The sequence below is a fragment of the Camellia sinensis genome, chromosome 1 (genome assembly GCF_055761805.1).
Source record: "Camellia sinensis isolate YWXY chromosome 1, ASM5576180v1, whole genome shotgun sequence".
Classification (NCBI taxonomy): domain Eukaryota; kingdom Viridiplantae; phylum Streptophyta; class Magnoliopsida; order Ericales; family Theaceae; genus Camellia; species Camellia sinensis.
The window spans coordinates 20,597,490-20,616,013 of NC_138961.1; the positions used below are offsets into that span (position 1 = coordinate 20,597,490).

The 18,524-nt window shown below is 33.5% G+C and overlaps 1 protein-coding gene across 1 annotated transcript; it reads right to left on the reverse strand.

Annotated features, from left to right (window-relative positions):
* Window positions 1-8,356: 8,356 nt before the first annotated feature.
* Window positions 8,357-9,555, reverse strand: LOC114267501 (inositol diphosphatase DSP1). Its single transcript, XM_082866535.1, has 3 exons — window positions 9,321-9,555; window positions 9,092-9,185; window positions 8,357-8,482 (listed from the first exon to the last, which is right to left on the reverse strand). The coding sequence occupies exons 1-3, from the start codon at window positions 9,539-9,541 to the stop codon at window positions 8,372-8,374; spliced, it is 426 nt and encodes a 141-aa protein (XP_082722661.1). The 5' UTR covers window positions 9,542-9,555; the 3' UTR covers window positions 8,357-8,371.
* Between the last annotated feature and the right edge of the window lie 8,969 nt (window positions 9,556-18,524).

Genomic DNA, 18,524 nt, shown 5'->3' on the forward strand with positions numbered 1-18,524 from the left:
ATTTATAAACCAAAAAAGTTATCAAACAAGTTTTTATGACAGTTTTTTAAATTTTCATAAATATAAATTGAAAACTGAAAACGAATTGATTACCAAACAGGTCTCAAATGGTAAAAATGTCGCAAAATTAACAAATAATTAAAAAAGTTATCAACGTAAGAAATGACTTATCAAAATATTCTTAGGCTATGTATGGTTTGATTTTTAGAAAAAAAAATTTAAAAATTAAAAATTAATTTGGTTAAGAAATAAAAAATAAAAAAATAATTATCATTTAAGGGTAAAAAATAATTATCATTTTAACTTTTGGGCAGGTTATATACATATGTATGGCTGTTTCAATTTAATTTGTAAAAAACATTTTCTAACCACTCGAAAGATAAAAAAATTATATAAAAATGATAATTATTTTTTATTTCTTAACCAAATTAATTTTTAATTTTTAATTTTTTTCTAAAAATCAAACCATTCATAGCCTAAGAATCTTTTGATAAGTCATTTCTTACGTTGGTAACTTATTTAATTATTTGTTAATTTTATGATACTTTTACCATATGAAACCTATTTGGTAACTATTTCGTTTTCAGTTTTCAATTTATATTTACAAAAATTTTAAAAACTTTCATAAAAACTTGTTTGATAATTTTTTTGGTATATCAAATGGTTGTCTCAGTTTATAAATTTGAGGAAAAAACATAAATTCAAAAAATGAGTTTACGTTGGTTTTTAAATAGAAATTTAAAAATTTTACTAACAAATTTTTTTTTTCAAATAATTTTTTTTTCAATAAATTTTTTTTTTCAATAAATTTTTTTTCCAACTAATACTAACCGAGGGAGCAATTGATAATACTACTTTAAACTGTAGAGAGGGGATTGTAAGTTTTAAAATTTGAAGGGTGTGTGTCAATGTAATTTACCCAGTAAGGGCAAAATTGGTATTTAAAAAATTAAATTGCTAAGAGGGGAATCTGTAATGAAACTTTAAACCTCAGAGAGGAGGATATAATTTCCAAAAAGTGAGGGAGGGAACTATAATAATCATAAATCTCAATGGGTGTCAGTGTAATTTACCCTATAATTAAACATTACATAAGATATAATTAAAAATCTTATGAATTATAATTAAAATAATATCATAATTAAAAAAAATAGTTACAAATAAAGAAAAAAAAAATAACATTCAGTGTGTTTGGTTTGAGTTTTTTGAATTAAGTTTTTTGAAAACTGAGTTTTTTAGTTTTCATGTTTTTTTGTTTTTAGTGAATATTTTTAAAATTTTAAACATTTTTTTTTTACTTTTTTAGATGCACTTTACTTAGATGTATCTAAAAAGTAAAAAATTTGTGAAAAAATATTTTTAAAAATTAATAAATACATAAAAATATAAAAATATGCTGAATTCTCGTTTTTTTTTTTGTATTTTTGGTATTTAGTGAATTTTTAAAAGGTTTTTTTCCTTTTTTTTTTTTTACTTTTTAGTTATATGTATGTTAGGTATGTTTAAAAATTAAAAAAATTGCTCAAAATATTAAAAAAAATCCAGTAAAAACAAAAAAATACGAAAAATAAAAAAGTAGAATTTTTTGAAAAGTATTTTTGAAAAATGATAACCAAGCATAAGTATAGGTGCATATGATATACCCTTCTAAAGAGTGTATATAATAAAATTTTGGCTTTATATATATATATATATATAGAAAAATGCTATAAAGTCTCAAATTTTTTATTAAATAAATGATCAAATGTTTCATATGGGTATGGGATCCACAAAATTGCAGACCCCATACCCATATGGGATATTTGATCATTTATTTAGTAAAAAATTTAGTATCCCTAACATTATTTTCTCTCTCTCTCTCTCTCTCTATATATATATATATGTGTGTGTGTGTGTGTGTGTGTTGAATACTTAGCCCTGATTTGATTTTTCTTCTCGGCTAAAAAATCACAAAAGGATAAAACAAAAAGTCAAAAATCTGAAAAGAACAAAAAAAATTTGTCATTCTAAAGTCAAAAAGTCAAAAAAGCCAAACAAGAAAACCAAACAAACAAAAAAGTTTCGGACTAAAAAAATCAAAAAAATAAGTAAAAAATTTATTGCCAAACAACCACTTAAAATCAATAATTATGTGAAGACAAAAGGGGATAAGACGACTATAGAGAAGTGGTCATATCCATTTGAGAAGATTCTAAAGTGTACCTAAATGGTTGAATAATAATTTAAACATGCTAAATGTGCCCCTTTCTGGATTTGGAAAGCTCTAGTAATTCTAGTCTTTCTTCTTTTAATATAGGTTGAGGTTATTAATTTCTATCTTAAGGGATTGCATGCATGTAGGGGGAAAATTAAGCTACCAATTACTAGGATAGTTACACAATTACTAGAATAATTACATATGTATTTATGAGAAGAAAATCTAAAAAAGATGTATTTTTGTTCAAGGGATTTTGATGGTGTCATATTTTTAGTTATAAAAAAAACAATCCATTTGTTTGGATTTTTTTTTGTTTTGTTTTTCGTTTTTGGTATTTTTTAGAGTTTAGTGAGATGAAAATATAAAAAAGCCATAGATGAACAAGATTTAATATGAAGAAGTCTATGAACACATAATGAGATGGAAAGTATATAAACGAATAAGATTTTTTAAAATAGGACTAACTAACAAATATTGTAAATATTGCCTTCATATGTATTATATGTCTGATTTCATAATTGTTTTTTATATTTATAACAACTTCATTCACTACAAGAAAACGGAGTATAAAACATGGAAGCCGTTCCGACGGCGCGTTCCCGGTCGCAAAAAATGATCTTTTGCGACGGCAGATTAAACCGTCGCAAATAAAGAGCTTGAGCGACGGCGTTGTACCGTTGGTAATAAACCTACACGGAAGTGTAATAAATACGAAAGTATTAGCGACGGCGTTTTTTACCGTCGCACAAAAGAAATTTTTTGAGACAGCATAAGTTTGCTGTCGCAAATAGTGGATAATTTGTGACGGCAAATGTCCATCACAAAAAAATCCTTATCAAAACGGCATCGGTTTGTCTATAATTATTTATCATTTGCGACGGTGAAAAATGTACCGTCCCAAAAAGTAATAAAAAAAATTTGCCCCGCTCTCCTCATTGTTTGGCGCTCGATCATTTGGATCGAAATCCCTAAATCTTTAAAACATATTTTTTTTCCCCAAAATCCTCAAACAAGCGACGAACGATGAACGGCTGGTTGATAAGGACGAGCGATGAATGGCGAGCAGGCTCAATCGCTGTTGACGACGGCTAGCGGTGGTGCGGCGACGGCTTTCTCACTCAGCGTATGCTCTCTCTCTCTCTCTCTCTCTCTCTCTGTGTGCATATATATATATATATATGTATTAGCTGTTCAAAATATATATATATACATGAATATATATGATTAGTATAAATTATTTAGTGTAAATTTAGTGTAAAATATATTAGTGTAAAATTATTTAAATGAGTTGTAGTTGGTTAATAATCCTAGTCAGTGAATTATTGAAGAGTATACACACAGAATGAAGAGAAATTTTTCTAGAAAATTGGATAATTTTTAAATTTATTTCTTGATTCTTTGAGAGGTGCAAAACATTGAGAGCCACATTTTTTTAATTTAATTTATTTCTTGATTCTACAAAATGTCTACACCATTTATTTTTTCCATTGAGTAATTGAGACAGTTGACCTTGATCCGTGCCATTTTTAATGTATGATTAGATTAATATGTGATTAGTTTAAGAGAGCTGCATGTGTATTTGTGTAAGCATTAATTGCCAAAGATTTTGGTAATGGAATCCCTATACACAGCCCATAACAATATAAATTAAGAGGCAAATACTTGGACTTCAGTTGTGAAAAGTACGCAAAGAAAATGTGATACAGAATATATGGATGTGAAACAAAATTTATTATAGTCGATGAAAAATCTAGAAATCCCCTAGATGTTGATTTGTGATTATGTATCAATTTTAAGCAGAATATAACAATCCCAATCAAACAATCAAGACAAAGAAACACAACGATTTAACGTGGAAAAAACCACAGTTGGACACCTCCAACTGTGATAAAAAAACCACGGGCAACAGCCACAAGAACAATCCACTAAGAAGAATTAAAGGAATTACACAGGTATACTCTCAATTACCTAGCGAATCCACAACGCCTAATTGAACCAACCTCTATGTGCCTCTTCCAACCCCATCTTCACCACGGAATTGTCTTTCTGATGAGCCACTCCGGATTCCACCAAAGCTTCAGGCTCGAATTCTTCAGAATCCACAACTGAAGAATAACTCTCTCTTTTGTGTATAACAAACAAACCTTTGATGTACTCTCTTTAGATCATGAGTTGAATACTCAATAAAAACATCAAAGAAAACTCCCAAAGTATCCCCAGATATAAACCCTAGAAACCAAAAAGAAGATCTGGAGAAGTTCTCCTAAAATCTGACCCAACACGCGAATTTATAGAATCTGTCCCGCGATCTCCGCTCGAGCTCAACACAGCCCGCTCGAGCGGACGGACCAAAAACTGCGTGCGAACAAACTGAGATGCGCTCGAGCGTAGGAGCATCCGCTCGAGCGTAAAATCACACATTCCAGTATTTTTATAGGCGACTGCAGAGATGCTGAGAGCTTCCAATCCCCGCTCGAGCGTCACTTTCCCCGCTCGAGCGGGAAGGCCAAAAATGGAAAAACTGGAAAAATATAACATGATCGGACAGGCTACTTTGAATGCATTTTTGCATTTTGCTTCGGGGGCGCTGCCCCTCAACCCCGCCGTGGCGCTGCCCCGGACCCGCCAAGGGGCGCTGCCCCCTGGACCCCCGCGAGCTGACCGGGCAGCTCGATCCCCGTCATAATCAGCGAAGTGGCAATCTTGAAAGCTTTATCAACACAAACTTCTCTGAAAGGCTTGATTCAGATTGGATTCGCATCTAAACACTCAAAGTCTCACTGAAATAAAAATGCGAATAAAATTACAACTCAAAGGAGTTTTGTCAAACGGGATTGCCAAGAAATAAAACCTAACAGTCGAAAATACGTTCTCATCTATAGTTGTGAATATTTTATCTCACATTTGTACATTTTGTGTTCGATTCCTTTTATACACCTAAATTTTTTGTTACGACTCTAGTTCATTGTTAGTAATTGAATTGAGCTGAAAAGTATGTTTGGGAGTGAATAAAAAGGTATTAACATTCTAACGTCCTATTGTGTGGCCCAAAATAAATAAATAAAAAGATCAAAAGAGTTTGGTGAAAATTCTTTTCTTTTTTTTTTTATAAAAAAAAATATATATTTTTTTAAGTGCCCTTCTTAGGAAGATTCATGAATTAATTAAGAATGTTGTTATATATCACAAACAGCGAAACATATTCCTTACCTAAGTTTCTTAAACGACTTAAGATTTTTTTTAGATGTCAAGTTAAAAGTGAGAATGATATTTAATCTTATTAGACTTTTGAAAATTAGCACATTCGATAATAAGAGTATTTTAAAATTTTCTTTATGGATTTCAAATGAACTAAATAAGTCATGTAATATGACCCCATTAATAAATATATATGAGACCCATTATTATTTTTCTAATAACAAAAAAATCTAATAAGAAACCATATACTAATTTTTTTATTAATTAATACTCAAGGCAATGATAAAAAAACCACCCATATATGCCCCTTCTCTTTCAAAATTTATTGCAATTTTGTCACCTTTCACTAACACTTTGTCTTATTACTGTAGATTTTTTTTGTATAGAAGCATGCTTGCTTTGACAATCTAATACAAGCTTTAGTGTGGGGAAATCTATTGATAGAGAAGCACACACTTAATTCTCATCATCTGCACTCAATTTGGGTGGTGATGTTTGTATCTACACACTACACTTTCACCATTTTGGCCTTTCTGAGGATAAGAAAGAAGAAAAAAATGTAGAGTCAAGATTCTCAAGTGTTTATTCCACTACAAAAAAATTGACTTTTTGCCCGTCGCTAATACTCCTAATGCCGTCGCTAATACTTTTTGCGACGGTAAAATGACTTTTTGTGACGGCAAGAGGGGGGTCGCAACTGCAGGGGTTGCAAAAGAGTTTTTGCGACGGTAAGTGCCGTCGCTAATGTTTTGCGACGGCATTTTTTGCCTTTTTGCGACGGCACCGTGCAATCGCTAATAACGTTTAAAATGTCTTGACTTTTTTGCGACGGCCCTATTTTACCGTCGCTAAAAATGTTATTTGAGACGGTAAAAAATACCGTCGCCAATAGTCTTTTTTGAAAAAAAAACACTACTTTTTGCGACAGTGTGATGCCATCGCAGAAAATATAAAAAATATGAAATTTTCTATTTTTTGCGACAGTGTAATGCCGTCCCAAAAAATATTAAAAAATAATAAAATTTCTATTTTAAATAATAAAATTTCTATATTTTGCGACAATATAATGTCGTCGCAAAAAGTAAAACCTATAACAAAATTAATAAAAATATTAAAATTTTCTATTTTTTCCGACGGTGGTGCCGTCTCTCTCTCTAAGAGCTGATTATTTACATTCTATTCACAAAAACATCATAACAGAAAATAAAAATAAAAATTTAAATTGATCAAACCATCAAATTCAATATTTTACAAAGAACAATTAAACTGTACATGTTCATAAAAGCATATTTAAATTATAAAATTCACCCAAATCCTAAAAAAAAATAAAATAAGAAAATAAAATCTAAAATTCACCAATCAGCACATTGGATATTTAAATGCTCTTACAAAAATTAAAAAATTTCCAACAAGATCTCAATTTTGAGCCTATTTCAAAAATCAAGTTCCAAATTCCTTACTTCTAGAATCAGATCTTCCCCTCGGCAAAATTTATCCTTTTGACCTACAAATAAATAGATAACAGTTGCAAATTATAATCTTTTGGAGAAACCAACTATTTAAACACCAGTAATGAAGACAATGAAGACTGTGGAAAGAACACTTACGTTGTCATCAAGAACAACTGCATATCTCTCAATTGGAGAAACCAAAGCTTTCCCTGCTCACAAAAAATAATAATAATAATAATAAAAATAATAATAAAAATAATAATAATGGAATTCAATGTAGTCCAAAATAGTGTAATAAACTCTTATTGTAATATACCTGGGAAATTTTTTCATGTCTGATGGGAGTGGGAAGGGTTGGACTTAAAGGGTTCCTACCTGTCTTGGATTGTAGAATACACAAATTTATTTTGTAGGAACTCACATGCAGAGGGTCCATCATAAAGAATTGTGAGAAGAATACTAATATGTGATTACAATTAACTCTATATATGGTAGTTAATCAGGTGTAACGAAAAAAATTTTACGAAAAAATAAAAAAAACAGGGTGTAAAATATATAATTTTATATATTGTATGTCATATATATGAATATGTAAGTCAAAATTAATGATTTTTAAACTCTAAAGGAGGAGAATATGCATAATTCACATTGTTTTTATTTCATCATTGGATTATAAGTTATTTTATTCAAACTTGTAATGTGTTTCGTATTTGTCTAATTGTTGGGAAGTGTCCGATGAGTGTCGTATCGGACACGGTGTTGGACACAACACTCTCCCCTCTTAGAAGTGTATGTGCTTTTTAACTTCTCATCAAAACTCAACAAAATTAGAAATACAAATAAAGTAAATTTTGGTAAAACCTACAATGCTATGGCAACGTACCCCAGTAAATTTTGGTAGTGGGGAATCACCCAGATTTTAGACAAGAAATTGACATCATGAATCATGAGGAATACATAGTGGGGTAAAGCAACAAGCGTGATCAAGAATGGTAATCCGAAAAGAACCTTTCTCCCTCTAAATATATATCACAAAGTGTATAGTCATTATAAGAATCTCCTTTCTTAGACAAATTGATGGAGTCCAAAGCTAGGATAAGACCACATTTTATGCTTTCAAGGGGAAAAAAGTTGGTAATGGGGAATCACCCAGATGTTAGACAAGAAATTGATGTCCTGACCAAACATAGGGAAGTAAAGCAACAAGCGTGATCAAGAATAGTAAACCGAAAAGAACCTTACACACACACACACACACACACACACACACACACACACACACACACACAAAAGTGGATAGTCATTATAAGAATTTCCACCTATTTACCCATTTCAGAGTTCCTCTTTGCATAATCCAATTCAGTGATCAAGGATATTCAAGATAAATTGATATAAATTGATTTGAACAATGCTTTGATAATTATGGAAAAGAGCACTTGACCATAGAAATGAGTGTTTATAGTAAGAAAAAAAAATGATTACTTTAGATGGAAAACATTAATATATGTTAGCACTATGCAAGAATTCAATCTTCTATAACCTCTAATTCTATATTGGGATGTACTATTGTATTGCGTGAACTATGGCAGATGGACCGGATCCGCTTAGATATGCTTTTGGATAGAGAATGATCCTCCTAATAATAAAATTCAACAAAACACCAAAATAAATAAACAATAAGGTTTCTTTAATAGGAATACATACTAATATTTTAAGATTAACAACTATACTAAAACTTGTAATAGATAAAATTGTTGCAAGGTCAAACAAAGAATAGATAAACACCCCATATGTCCATATAGTCCAAACATTGTCATCTCATTTCAGCAATAAACTCATATACCTAAAATTCAAAGATTTCACATGGTTGTTCAGTCTTAAACAGTGAACTCAATCCACTTCACATAATGAACTGCATTATTACAATCCCCTGTTCCTCCACATCACAAAGAACAAGCATTCCATGTCACACTCAAATTACCATACCAAATCAAAAAAAATAAAAAAATAAAATTGATAATCTATACTATAGTATCTATACTATTAGCTTTTTATTTTTCCAATAATGCCTTTCCTGTATCGGTCAATTTCAATTACTGTTCTGCTAAATGATTTCTTTATTCATCAAATGGCCCCTCCATCATCAAAAATGTAAAATTACAAACAAATCGAGTTTGCACCCACTGCTAATAAGTAAAAAAGTAACACAAAAAATAAATAAATAAACAAAAATTACAAGACTTACCTTGCAACCTTCGATCCCGAATTGAAATAATTGAATCCCATTTGACTTGACAAACTCGGCATTTGCCTCCGGGTACGGTTCTGGACAAAGGCATCTGCAAAACCAAAGCCCTATAATCATCAAATCTGTATATAATCAACAAATTCAAATCATTCACTGACACATAATTTTCCAACACATCACTGCCATATAATCAATGAGGTTGAATTTTTTTTTTTTTTTTACTTACATGATGGAACGGAGGCCTAGGGATTGGAGGAAGGGGAAGTTGGCGGTGTCAGGGAAACCGGACCTGAAAATGCCATTGTCGACCATCGCGAAGTTCAGAGGAGGAATATAAAACCCGTCGTCGTCGGTGGGGTCGAAGTCGTCGAGGCTCGGCGGCGAGAGCTTCGTGAGAGGGTTGAGTTGTGGTGGTTCTACGACGGCGACTTCGATGGTTTTGCACATATCGCCACCGCCGCCGCCGCTGTGTGCATATTAGGGTTTTTTTTGGGGATTTTTGGTTGAGGGGGGAAAAACGAGCGGGAATGAAAAAGGGGGAAGGGATTAGGGATTTTTGACATTGGGGATTTTGGGTTTGGGGTAGGAGAACTCGAGTGGGAATGGAAAAAGGGGGGGATTGGAAATTTTTTTGAAATTTTTTTTATTTTTATTACAAATGAATATTTAAATAATAAAATGAAATTTTTTTTTTTGCAACGGAAGAATTGTTAAAAAAATTATTTTTTATTAAAATAATTTTTTTTATATAGTTGATGAATTTTATTTTTTTTTTACATTTAGTAAGGTTGAAAATTTATTTGTTTCATATTTATTTTAATGAATAAAAAATTATTATTATTTTTTTATTTGGTAGAAGTAGGGATAATATTTTCCATTAAAATAAAGTTACTTTTTTGTGGTCAATGAAAATAATTTTTTTGTGACTCATTTTTTTTTTTTATACTAAAAATCAAGAACTAATTTTTTGTGGTAGATGATAGAAATGGCAGTAGTGGTGAAAGTGGTGGATAAGAGGTGATAGTGGTGGTGGTAGTGATGGTGAATGAGATAAGTGGTGAAGTCGTGGTAGTGGTAGAGGAGATAGAATAGCGGTGGTAGATGAGAGGTAATGGTAGTAGTAGTGGTGGTAGTGGAGTGGTAGCGATGATGGTAGTAATGATAGTTGTAGAGATGGAGTGACAACAGTGGTAGTAGTGGAATGGCATTTGCAGTAGTGGTGAATATGGTAGAGAAGATGGGTGGTGAGAGAGAGATAAGTGAGAGACAGATAGAGAAGAGAGATAAAGAGAGAGAGAGAGAAAAACAGACAGAGACAAAGTGATGAGCGAAAGAGAGACAAAGTGGTCGCTAAAAGTGCATTTTCTTATAGTGGATCGATAAATCGAAAGGGAGCTCAGTAAATAGAGAAGACGGGAGTAAGAGAGTGAGCAACGCAAACAGAGAAAAAGATAGAGAGTAAGAGACAGAAAAAGAGATAGAGAGAGAAGAGAGATGAATGAGAGAGATAGAGAGAAGAGAGATGAACGAAAGAGACAGAGAGAGAAAAGAGATGAGAGAAGAGATAGATAAATAGAGAATATGAGAAGGAGAGAGTGAGCAAGGCGAACATAATGAGGGAGAAATAGACAAATAGACAAGCATACAGAGAGAGAGATGAGTGATGAGTGAGAGAGAGTGAGAGTGAGAGTGAGAGAGAGACAAAGAGAGAGAGATAGACAGAAAAAGAGACAGAGAGAGAAAGAGAGAGAGAGAGAGAGAGAGAGATAGAAGTAGAGATAGAAAAGGAGAGAGAAACAAGAGATGAGCGAAAGATAGACAAAAAAAGAGAGAAATAAAGCGAAAAGAGATGAACGAGAGAGATACACAGAAAAAGAGAGAGACATAGAGAGAAGAGAGACAGATAGACAAATAGACAGAGAGAGAAGAGTGATGAGTGAGAGAGAGAAAGAGAAGAGAGAAAGGAAGATGAAAAAATAGATGAAAAGATATAGACAAAGAGAGAAAGAGCGAAAAGAGATAAATGAGAAAGAGACAGAGAGAGATGAGCGAGAGAGATAAAGAGAAGAGAGATGAGTGAGAGAGACAGAGAGAGAAGACAGATGAGAGAGATAGAGAGAAGAGATATGAGCGAGAGACAACGAGAGAAAGAGAGAAAGAGAGAGACAGAAATAGACAGACAGACAAACAGAGAAGAGTGATGAGTTAGAGAGAGAGAGAGACAAAGAGAGAAAAAGATAGAGAGTGAGAGACAGAAAAAGAGACAGAGAGAGAAAAGAGATGAACGAGAGAGATAGAGAGAAGAGAGATGAACGAAAGAGACAGAGAGAGAAAAGAGATGAGAGAAAAGATAGATAAATCGAGGAGAAGCTCGATAAATAGAGAATATGAGACGGAGAGAGTGAGCAAGACGAATATAATGAGGGAGAAATACACAAATAGACAAGCATACAGAGAGAGAGATGAGTGATGAGTGAGAGAGAGTGAGAGTAAGAGAGAGACAGAGAGAGAGAGATAAACAGAAAAAGAGACAGAGAGAGAGAGAGAGAATGAGAGATAGAAAAAGAGAGAGAAACAAGAGATGAGCGAAAGATAGACAAAAAGAGAGAAATAGAGCGAAAAGAGATGAGCGAGAGAGAGACACAGAAAAAGAGAGATGGGCGAGAGAGATAGAGAGAGATATAAATAAGAGAGAGAGAGAAAAAAAAATAAATGAGAGAGATAGAGAGAAGAAAGATGAGCGAGAGAGATAAAGAGAGAAGACATAAGAGATAGAGAGAAGAAAGATATGCGAGAGACACAGAGAGAAAATGAGAGAGATACGCAGACAGACAGAGAAAGAAGAGTGATGAGTGAAAGAGATAAAGAGAACAGAGAGAGATAAATACAGAGAGACAGGAAGATGAAAAAATGAATGAAAAGAGATGTTATATTAAAAGAGTAAGACGACATCGTTTTATTTATTTTTTTTTGTGACAGAAAAATACCATTGAATTTATTCAAACTATTTTGTGACTGTATATATATGAAGCTGTCTCAAAACCACAATCACTATGTTAGGTTAGAGTTTTCCAAAAACTCTTTTGAGAAAATTATACTTTCTTGTTTTCCGTGTTATATTATTTTTACTGAATTTTTTTAATATTTAATTTTTTTAATTTTTAGACACACCTAACATAAATACACCTAAAAAGTAAAAAAATCTTTTAAAAATTCACTAAATACCAAAAATACAAAAGAAATACGATAATTCAATACATTTTTTTTTATATTTGTATGTATTTATTAATTTTTAAAAATATTTTTTCATAATTTTTTTTTTTTGGATACATTTAAGTAAAGTGCATCTAAAAAAAATATTTAAAAATTTAAAAATATTCACTTAAAAAAAAAACCACAAAAGTGACTTTTTGCGACGGTAAAAAATACCGTCTCAAAAAATCAGAGTATTTGCGACGGTAAAAAATACCGTCTCAAAAAACAGAGTATTTGCGACGGTAGAAAAATACCGTCTAAAAAAAGAAGAGTACTTGCGACGGCAGAAAATACCGTCGCAAATACTCTCCTTTTTTGCGACGGTATTTTTCTACCGTCGCAAATACTCTGTTTTTTGAGACGGCATTTTTTACCGTCGCAAATACTCTGTTTTTTGAGACGGTATTTTTTACCGTCGCAAAAAGTCACAGCAAGTGTACCGTCACAAATAGTTCCGTCTTTTAAGCCCCATTTTCTTGTAGTGTTCCTTCAAAACCAGGGCAATAGGACAGATCGATATATCCCTCATCAAGGAAACTTCTTTTGAGGACCACACGTGCAGACAGTCATATTCTTGCTCCAAGTATTTTCTTAACAATTTTCATGGAGGCATTGAATTGAACTAAAAATTGCAACTTATATATTGTGTAACATTACCAAAAAAACAAAAAATAGTTTTGAGAAGAAATTACCATTAATAACACCATCAACTCTATTAATTTCATTACCAAAAGTTTTACTAAATATCTCACATGGAGATTTATTCGGTCATTAATTTTAGAAGTTTTTGGGATTGATCAAAACTCAAGATATGTATGTAAATTTCAAAACTTAACATACAACTTATCTAATAATATCTAGTTAGTATGTTTGTTAGTGTCCCTATAATTATTAAATTTTAAAATTAATAATTTGTGATTACAATATCATTTTAAGTTTGAAAAGTTCCGTTAAATAAATTTTGAATTTATAATAAAAGTATGTTACTTTGTGTTTTGCAACATTTTTTTGACTCACGTGTTGTTGTATAAGTATTTCATTTTTTATGTTTTCTCATCAAATCGGTAAATAACTAACTGGAATAAAACTACCTACCTATTTGAGAGAAATTGGACGGATATGTATCATGGTACATGAATACGTAGGTATTATATTTAGAGTTACTTTGATGAGATATTTTTGTGGATGTGTAAAGATGATGGATAAGAGTTGGATTGATTTGCCAAATAGGATGTCGAGCGAATACATTAATGGGATTGATGAATTCCTTGTGTTTGCCTACACCAATAGGGTTGAAGGTTCGATGATCAGTTGTCTGTGTAGGAAGTGTGAGAATCGATACCATCTTGTACGAGAGGGTGTACGGGAGCATCTGATTTTGAATGGTTTTTTTAAAAAATACAAACATTGGATTAATCATGGGGAATCTTATGTATCTCTGCATGGTAATCGTGAGAATGAAACATTAGCTAATGTAGACATTTGGGATGATATGATTGGAATGATACAAGGGGCTATGGGAAATCCACATGCCGGTACAAGTGTTGAGGGTAATGAATCACAGGGGCCTGATCCCCATGCATCTGAACCCCAGCTCGGTCCAAATGTAGAGACTGCAAAGTATTTCAAACTTCTTCAAGATGCACAAAGTGAATTGTATCCCGGTTGTCAGAAGTTTACATCTTTGTCATTCATTGTTCGACTTCTACATTTGAAGGTGCTTAATCAGTGGACAGACAAGTCTGTTGACATGTTACTTGAGTTATTGAATAAGGCGTTCCCGTTGGCTGTGAAACTCCCGGACTCATATTATAAAGCTCAAAAGGTCACAACAGATTTGGGCTTCACGTATGAGACGTGGGATGCATGTCCCAACAGTTACATGTTGTTTCAAAACGAGGACGCCAATCTTGATAAATGTTTCATATGCAACAGTTCTAGATGGAAATCAAATGGTGATGGTGGTTCAAATGGTCCTAACAAAGGTGGCAAACGAATAGCTACAAAACAGATAAGGTATTTTCCTTTAAAGCCAAGGTTACAGAGGTTCTTTATGTCATCCAAGATGGCCAAGTTAATGAGATGGCATGCAGAGGAACGAACTGACGATGGTGTCTTTAGGCATCCTGCTGACTTCCTTGCATGGAAAGATTTTGACCGTCGGAATATTGACTTTAGTAATGATTGCCGAAGTGTAAGGCTTGGCTTAGCATCTGATGGTTTTAACCCATTCAGGACAATGAACATAGTTCATAGCACTTGGCCTGTTGTGCTCATTTCATACAACTTGCCGCAATGGATGTGCATGAAGCAACCATTTCTAATTTTATCCATGCTTATTGACGGCCTAAAAGGACCTGGTGACAAGATTGATGTGTATATGCAACTGTTGATTGAGGAATTGAAAGAACTATGGAATGAGGGTGTGTCAACATTTGATGCATCAACAAATCAAATGTTTCAAATGCATGCAGCTTTCCTATGGACAATTAGTGATTTTCCTGCATACGCAAACTTGTCAAGATGGAGAACTAAAGAATAATATGCATGTCATTGTTGCAATAAGGAAACCACATCATGTTGGTTGAAGCATAGTAGGAAACAATTATACTTAGGTCATAGCAGATTTTTACCTAGTGGCCATAAATTCCGGAAGGATAAAGTATCATTTGATGATAGTTGGGAAGTCAAACTCAAACCAAAATTGTTGTCTGGAACTGAGATGTTGCTACAATTAGAATCTGGGGGTATTTTAACCCAACACAAAAGGGATGACCTTAAGGAGAGGCATAGGAGACAAGTAGAGAAGGAGAAAGCTGGACATCGCACCCATAACTGGAAGAAAAAGAGTATCTTTTATGAATTGTCATATTGGGAGCACAATCTAATAAGACACAACCTCAGTTTGATGCATATAGAGAAGAATGTTTGTGACAATGTGTTGTGGACAATATTAGGGGTTGCAGGAAAATCGAAGGATGGTGTTAATGCTCAGCGTGATTTACAAGATATGAATATTAGAAAACCCCTACATTTGTAGTTAAGAGAGTCGAATAAAGCCTATTTACAACCAGCACAATTCACGATAACCAAGGATGAGACAGATTTGTTCTTGAAAGTGTTGATGGAAGTAAAAGTTCTCGACGGGTATTTATCCAATATATCACGTCGTGTGCACTCACATGATAGAAGTATTGGGGGTCTTAAGAGCCACGATAGTCATATTCTGATTCAACAACTTATTCCATTGGCTATTCGAAGATCGTTACCGGAGAATGAAATTGAACCCTTGATTGAATTGAGCAATTTCTTTAGACAATTGTGTTCCAAAGTGAATTGTGCGACGAATTTTCAATATATTCAAGACCGTATCGCTGTAACACTTTGTCATCTAGAGAAAATATTTCCTCCGACTTTTTTTGATATAATGGAGCACTTGCCTATACATCTAGCTGATGAAGCATTATTGGGTGGAGCGATTCAGTTTCGATGGATGTATCCAATTGAGAGGTATCTTCTTACCTTGAAGTAATATGTGCGTAATAGAGCTCATCTTGAAGGATCAATTGCTAAAGGATGCCTTATGAAAGAATGCATGAATTTTTGTGCACAATATCTCAATGATGTGGAAACCAAATCTGGTCGACCCGTGAGGAACTATACTGGTGATGATAATCTGGGTATGCTATTGGTGAAAACACAAGTTTTTATCTTGATAATACTTCTTGGGTACAAGCTCATCAGTACATCTTATTCAATACAAGCGCGGTTCAACCATTCATAAAGTAGGTTAAGTCACTCACTCAATATTTTATTATGTTTTATTGAATTTTGAACCAAATTTTTTGTATTGATAAATTTTCAATCTACACAGCAAACACCTTGAAGTACTTAAGCTCAAAATGCCTCGTGTCGACGATCATCAGCTTCGGCGTGAACATTTTGAAACTTTTCACATTTGGTTCAAGGAACATGTATGTATTTAAGTCTACAGATTCTAGTTACTTAAGTCGAACTACATTTTAAATTTTACATTTTTGTTTTAAATAGGTCCAAACTTTGTGAAAGACTACTGATGTCATATTTTCTGAAGAGATTATTCTATTGGCAAATGGTCCTCATAACCTGGCAAGGTGGTTCAACAGGTATATATTGAATGGGTTTCGATATCGTGTAAAGGCCATGGATTATTGTTGAGCCACACAAAATTGTGGTGTAGCTTTGAAGGCAGATACCATAAGTTATGCTAGTTGGAAAGACAAGAATCCTCATGTGGGGTTTGTGTACTATTATGGACAATTGACAAATATTGTTGAGATTCAATATTCCAATGAGAAGAAACATGTGTTGTTTAAGTGTGATTGGATTGATAACATTCACGAAAAGAAAGAAGATGTCTTCAATTTCACGTTGGTGAACTTCAATCATTTGTTGTACCGAGGTGATCGAATTACCAATGAACCTTTCATCTTGGCGTCCCAAGCAGAGCAAGTTTGGTATATTGTAGACCCATTACAACCAGACTAGTAAGTGGTGGTGAAGATGTCTCAAAGAGGTTTATTTGATATGAGTTCGACTGATCCACAAATTGAGCCATATGTGAGCCAATAATTGGAAGAAAATATAATGCTTCGTGATGAAGAAGTTGGTTAGGTGAGGGAAGCCGTAGAAGGGGAAACAGTTGATGTTCAAATAAGCTGATATTTAATCAACATCAGTAATTCAATTAAGGCCAAGGTTGTAGTTAATCATCAATTTCTTAATTTACTGTCTTTGTAATTGTATTAGTTCAATTAATGTCATATTATAGTTGATGACAAACCATTGTCTATGTTTCTAATGTCAATTAATGTTATATTGCTTGCAGATTATTATGGGAAGGAAGAGGAAGCCTGATCATCCCCGGTGCATGATGTCCGATGTGGTACATAACAGGAAATCAGTAACACCACCATCAGAGGAGGCATCACATCGGCCACCATCGGATGGGCCATTAGTGCCGCCACCATCTGACCAGCCATTGCAGCGACCACTATTACTGGCAGCACCATCAGAGGAAGCATCCCAGCGACCACCATTAGAGGGGCCATTAGTACCATCGCATCGACCATTATCAGTGGCACCACAGCAGCTACCATGTACTCAGCCTCCACACCTACCATCGGTACGTCCACCATCAGTGGCACCACAGCAGCTATCATCCCGACTAGAGTCATCAGCTTATGAGCCATCCGCAGGTATATAAATTTGCTTTGATTTGTATGAAAACTATTTAAATATACTTTTATTTATTCTCATTATATATAACTTGTTTATTCTCATTGTATTTTGCAGACCATTCAACTTCTTCACAGCCCACCTCAGGTATAAGAATTCGATTTGTATTCACATTATTTAAATTTGCATTTGTTTATTATCATTGCATATTTTTTATTGTTATTGTATCTCGCAGGTCATGTTAGTTCTTCATTAACCTTGATTAGGCGTGGTAGAGGATGTGCCAAGGGCATTAGGGAGTGGGTTACTGGTACAAAGCTGGATATACAATTTGATGAAAATTACTGCCCAATAGGGGATAACGTGTCTAAGTTAACTACTCAACTTGGCATTATTGTACGGAATTGTCACGACCCAAACCCGCCCCTGTAGGTTTAGCACCGTAACCGGCCAATAATCCGTGGATTACCATAAGCCTCTGAACAAATTAGCAAATAATAAGGGGCTGCGGAAGCAATAATACAAAATAGGCAAGGTCCAATGAGCTGTGATAACGTACATGGGACAGAACATTTCAAAACTTATTTATATATACATAAACATGCCAGTCCAGATACACAATATTTACAAGGTATTTATAGAATGTACTTCCCAAGATCTAACTTTACAAAGCATTCACAAGGACTAGCACGAGTACAAAAACAGCCATGGCATTAGGCTTCGTTCGGAACCTTCTCGGGAGACACAACAGTTGGCTGACAAAACAAAACAGAAGGCTGTCAACTCTGGCCCTGGTTATGTGCCGGCTCACCTACATACATAATATAAACTGTGAGCAAAAACCCAGTGAATAATAATAGAGTAAAGGGTTTCAATGAATGAGTTCGTACAGATTCAGAAATCATAATTCAGTTTCATATCAAAATCATTGTTTATCCAGATCATATACAGACAGAAA

Excerpts from the sequence above, each read along its gene's own strand:
- LOC114267501 (XM_082866535.1), bottom strand. The coding sequence starts at position 9,541 with ATGTGCAAAACCATCGAAGTCGCCGTCGTAGAACCACCACAACTCAAC. Across the intron at positions 9,186-9,320 it reads CTAGGCCTCCGTTCCATCAT|ATGCCTTTGTCCAGAACCGT; the intron begins GTAAGTAAAAAA and ends TTGGTTTTGCAG. Across the intron at positions 8,483-9,091 it reads TCGGGATCGAAGGTTGCAAG|GAGGATCATTCTCTATCCAA; the intron begins GTAAGTCTTGTA and ends TTTTATTATTAG.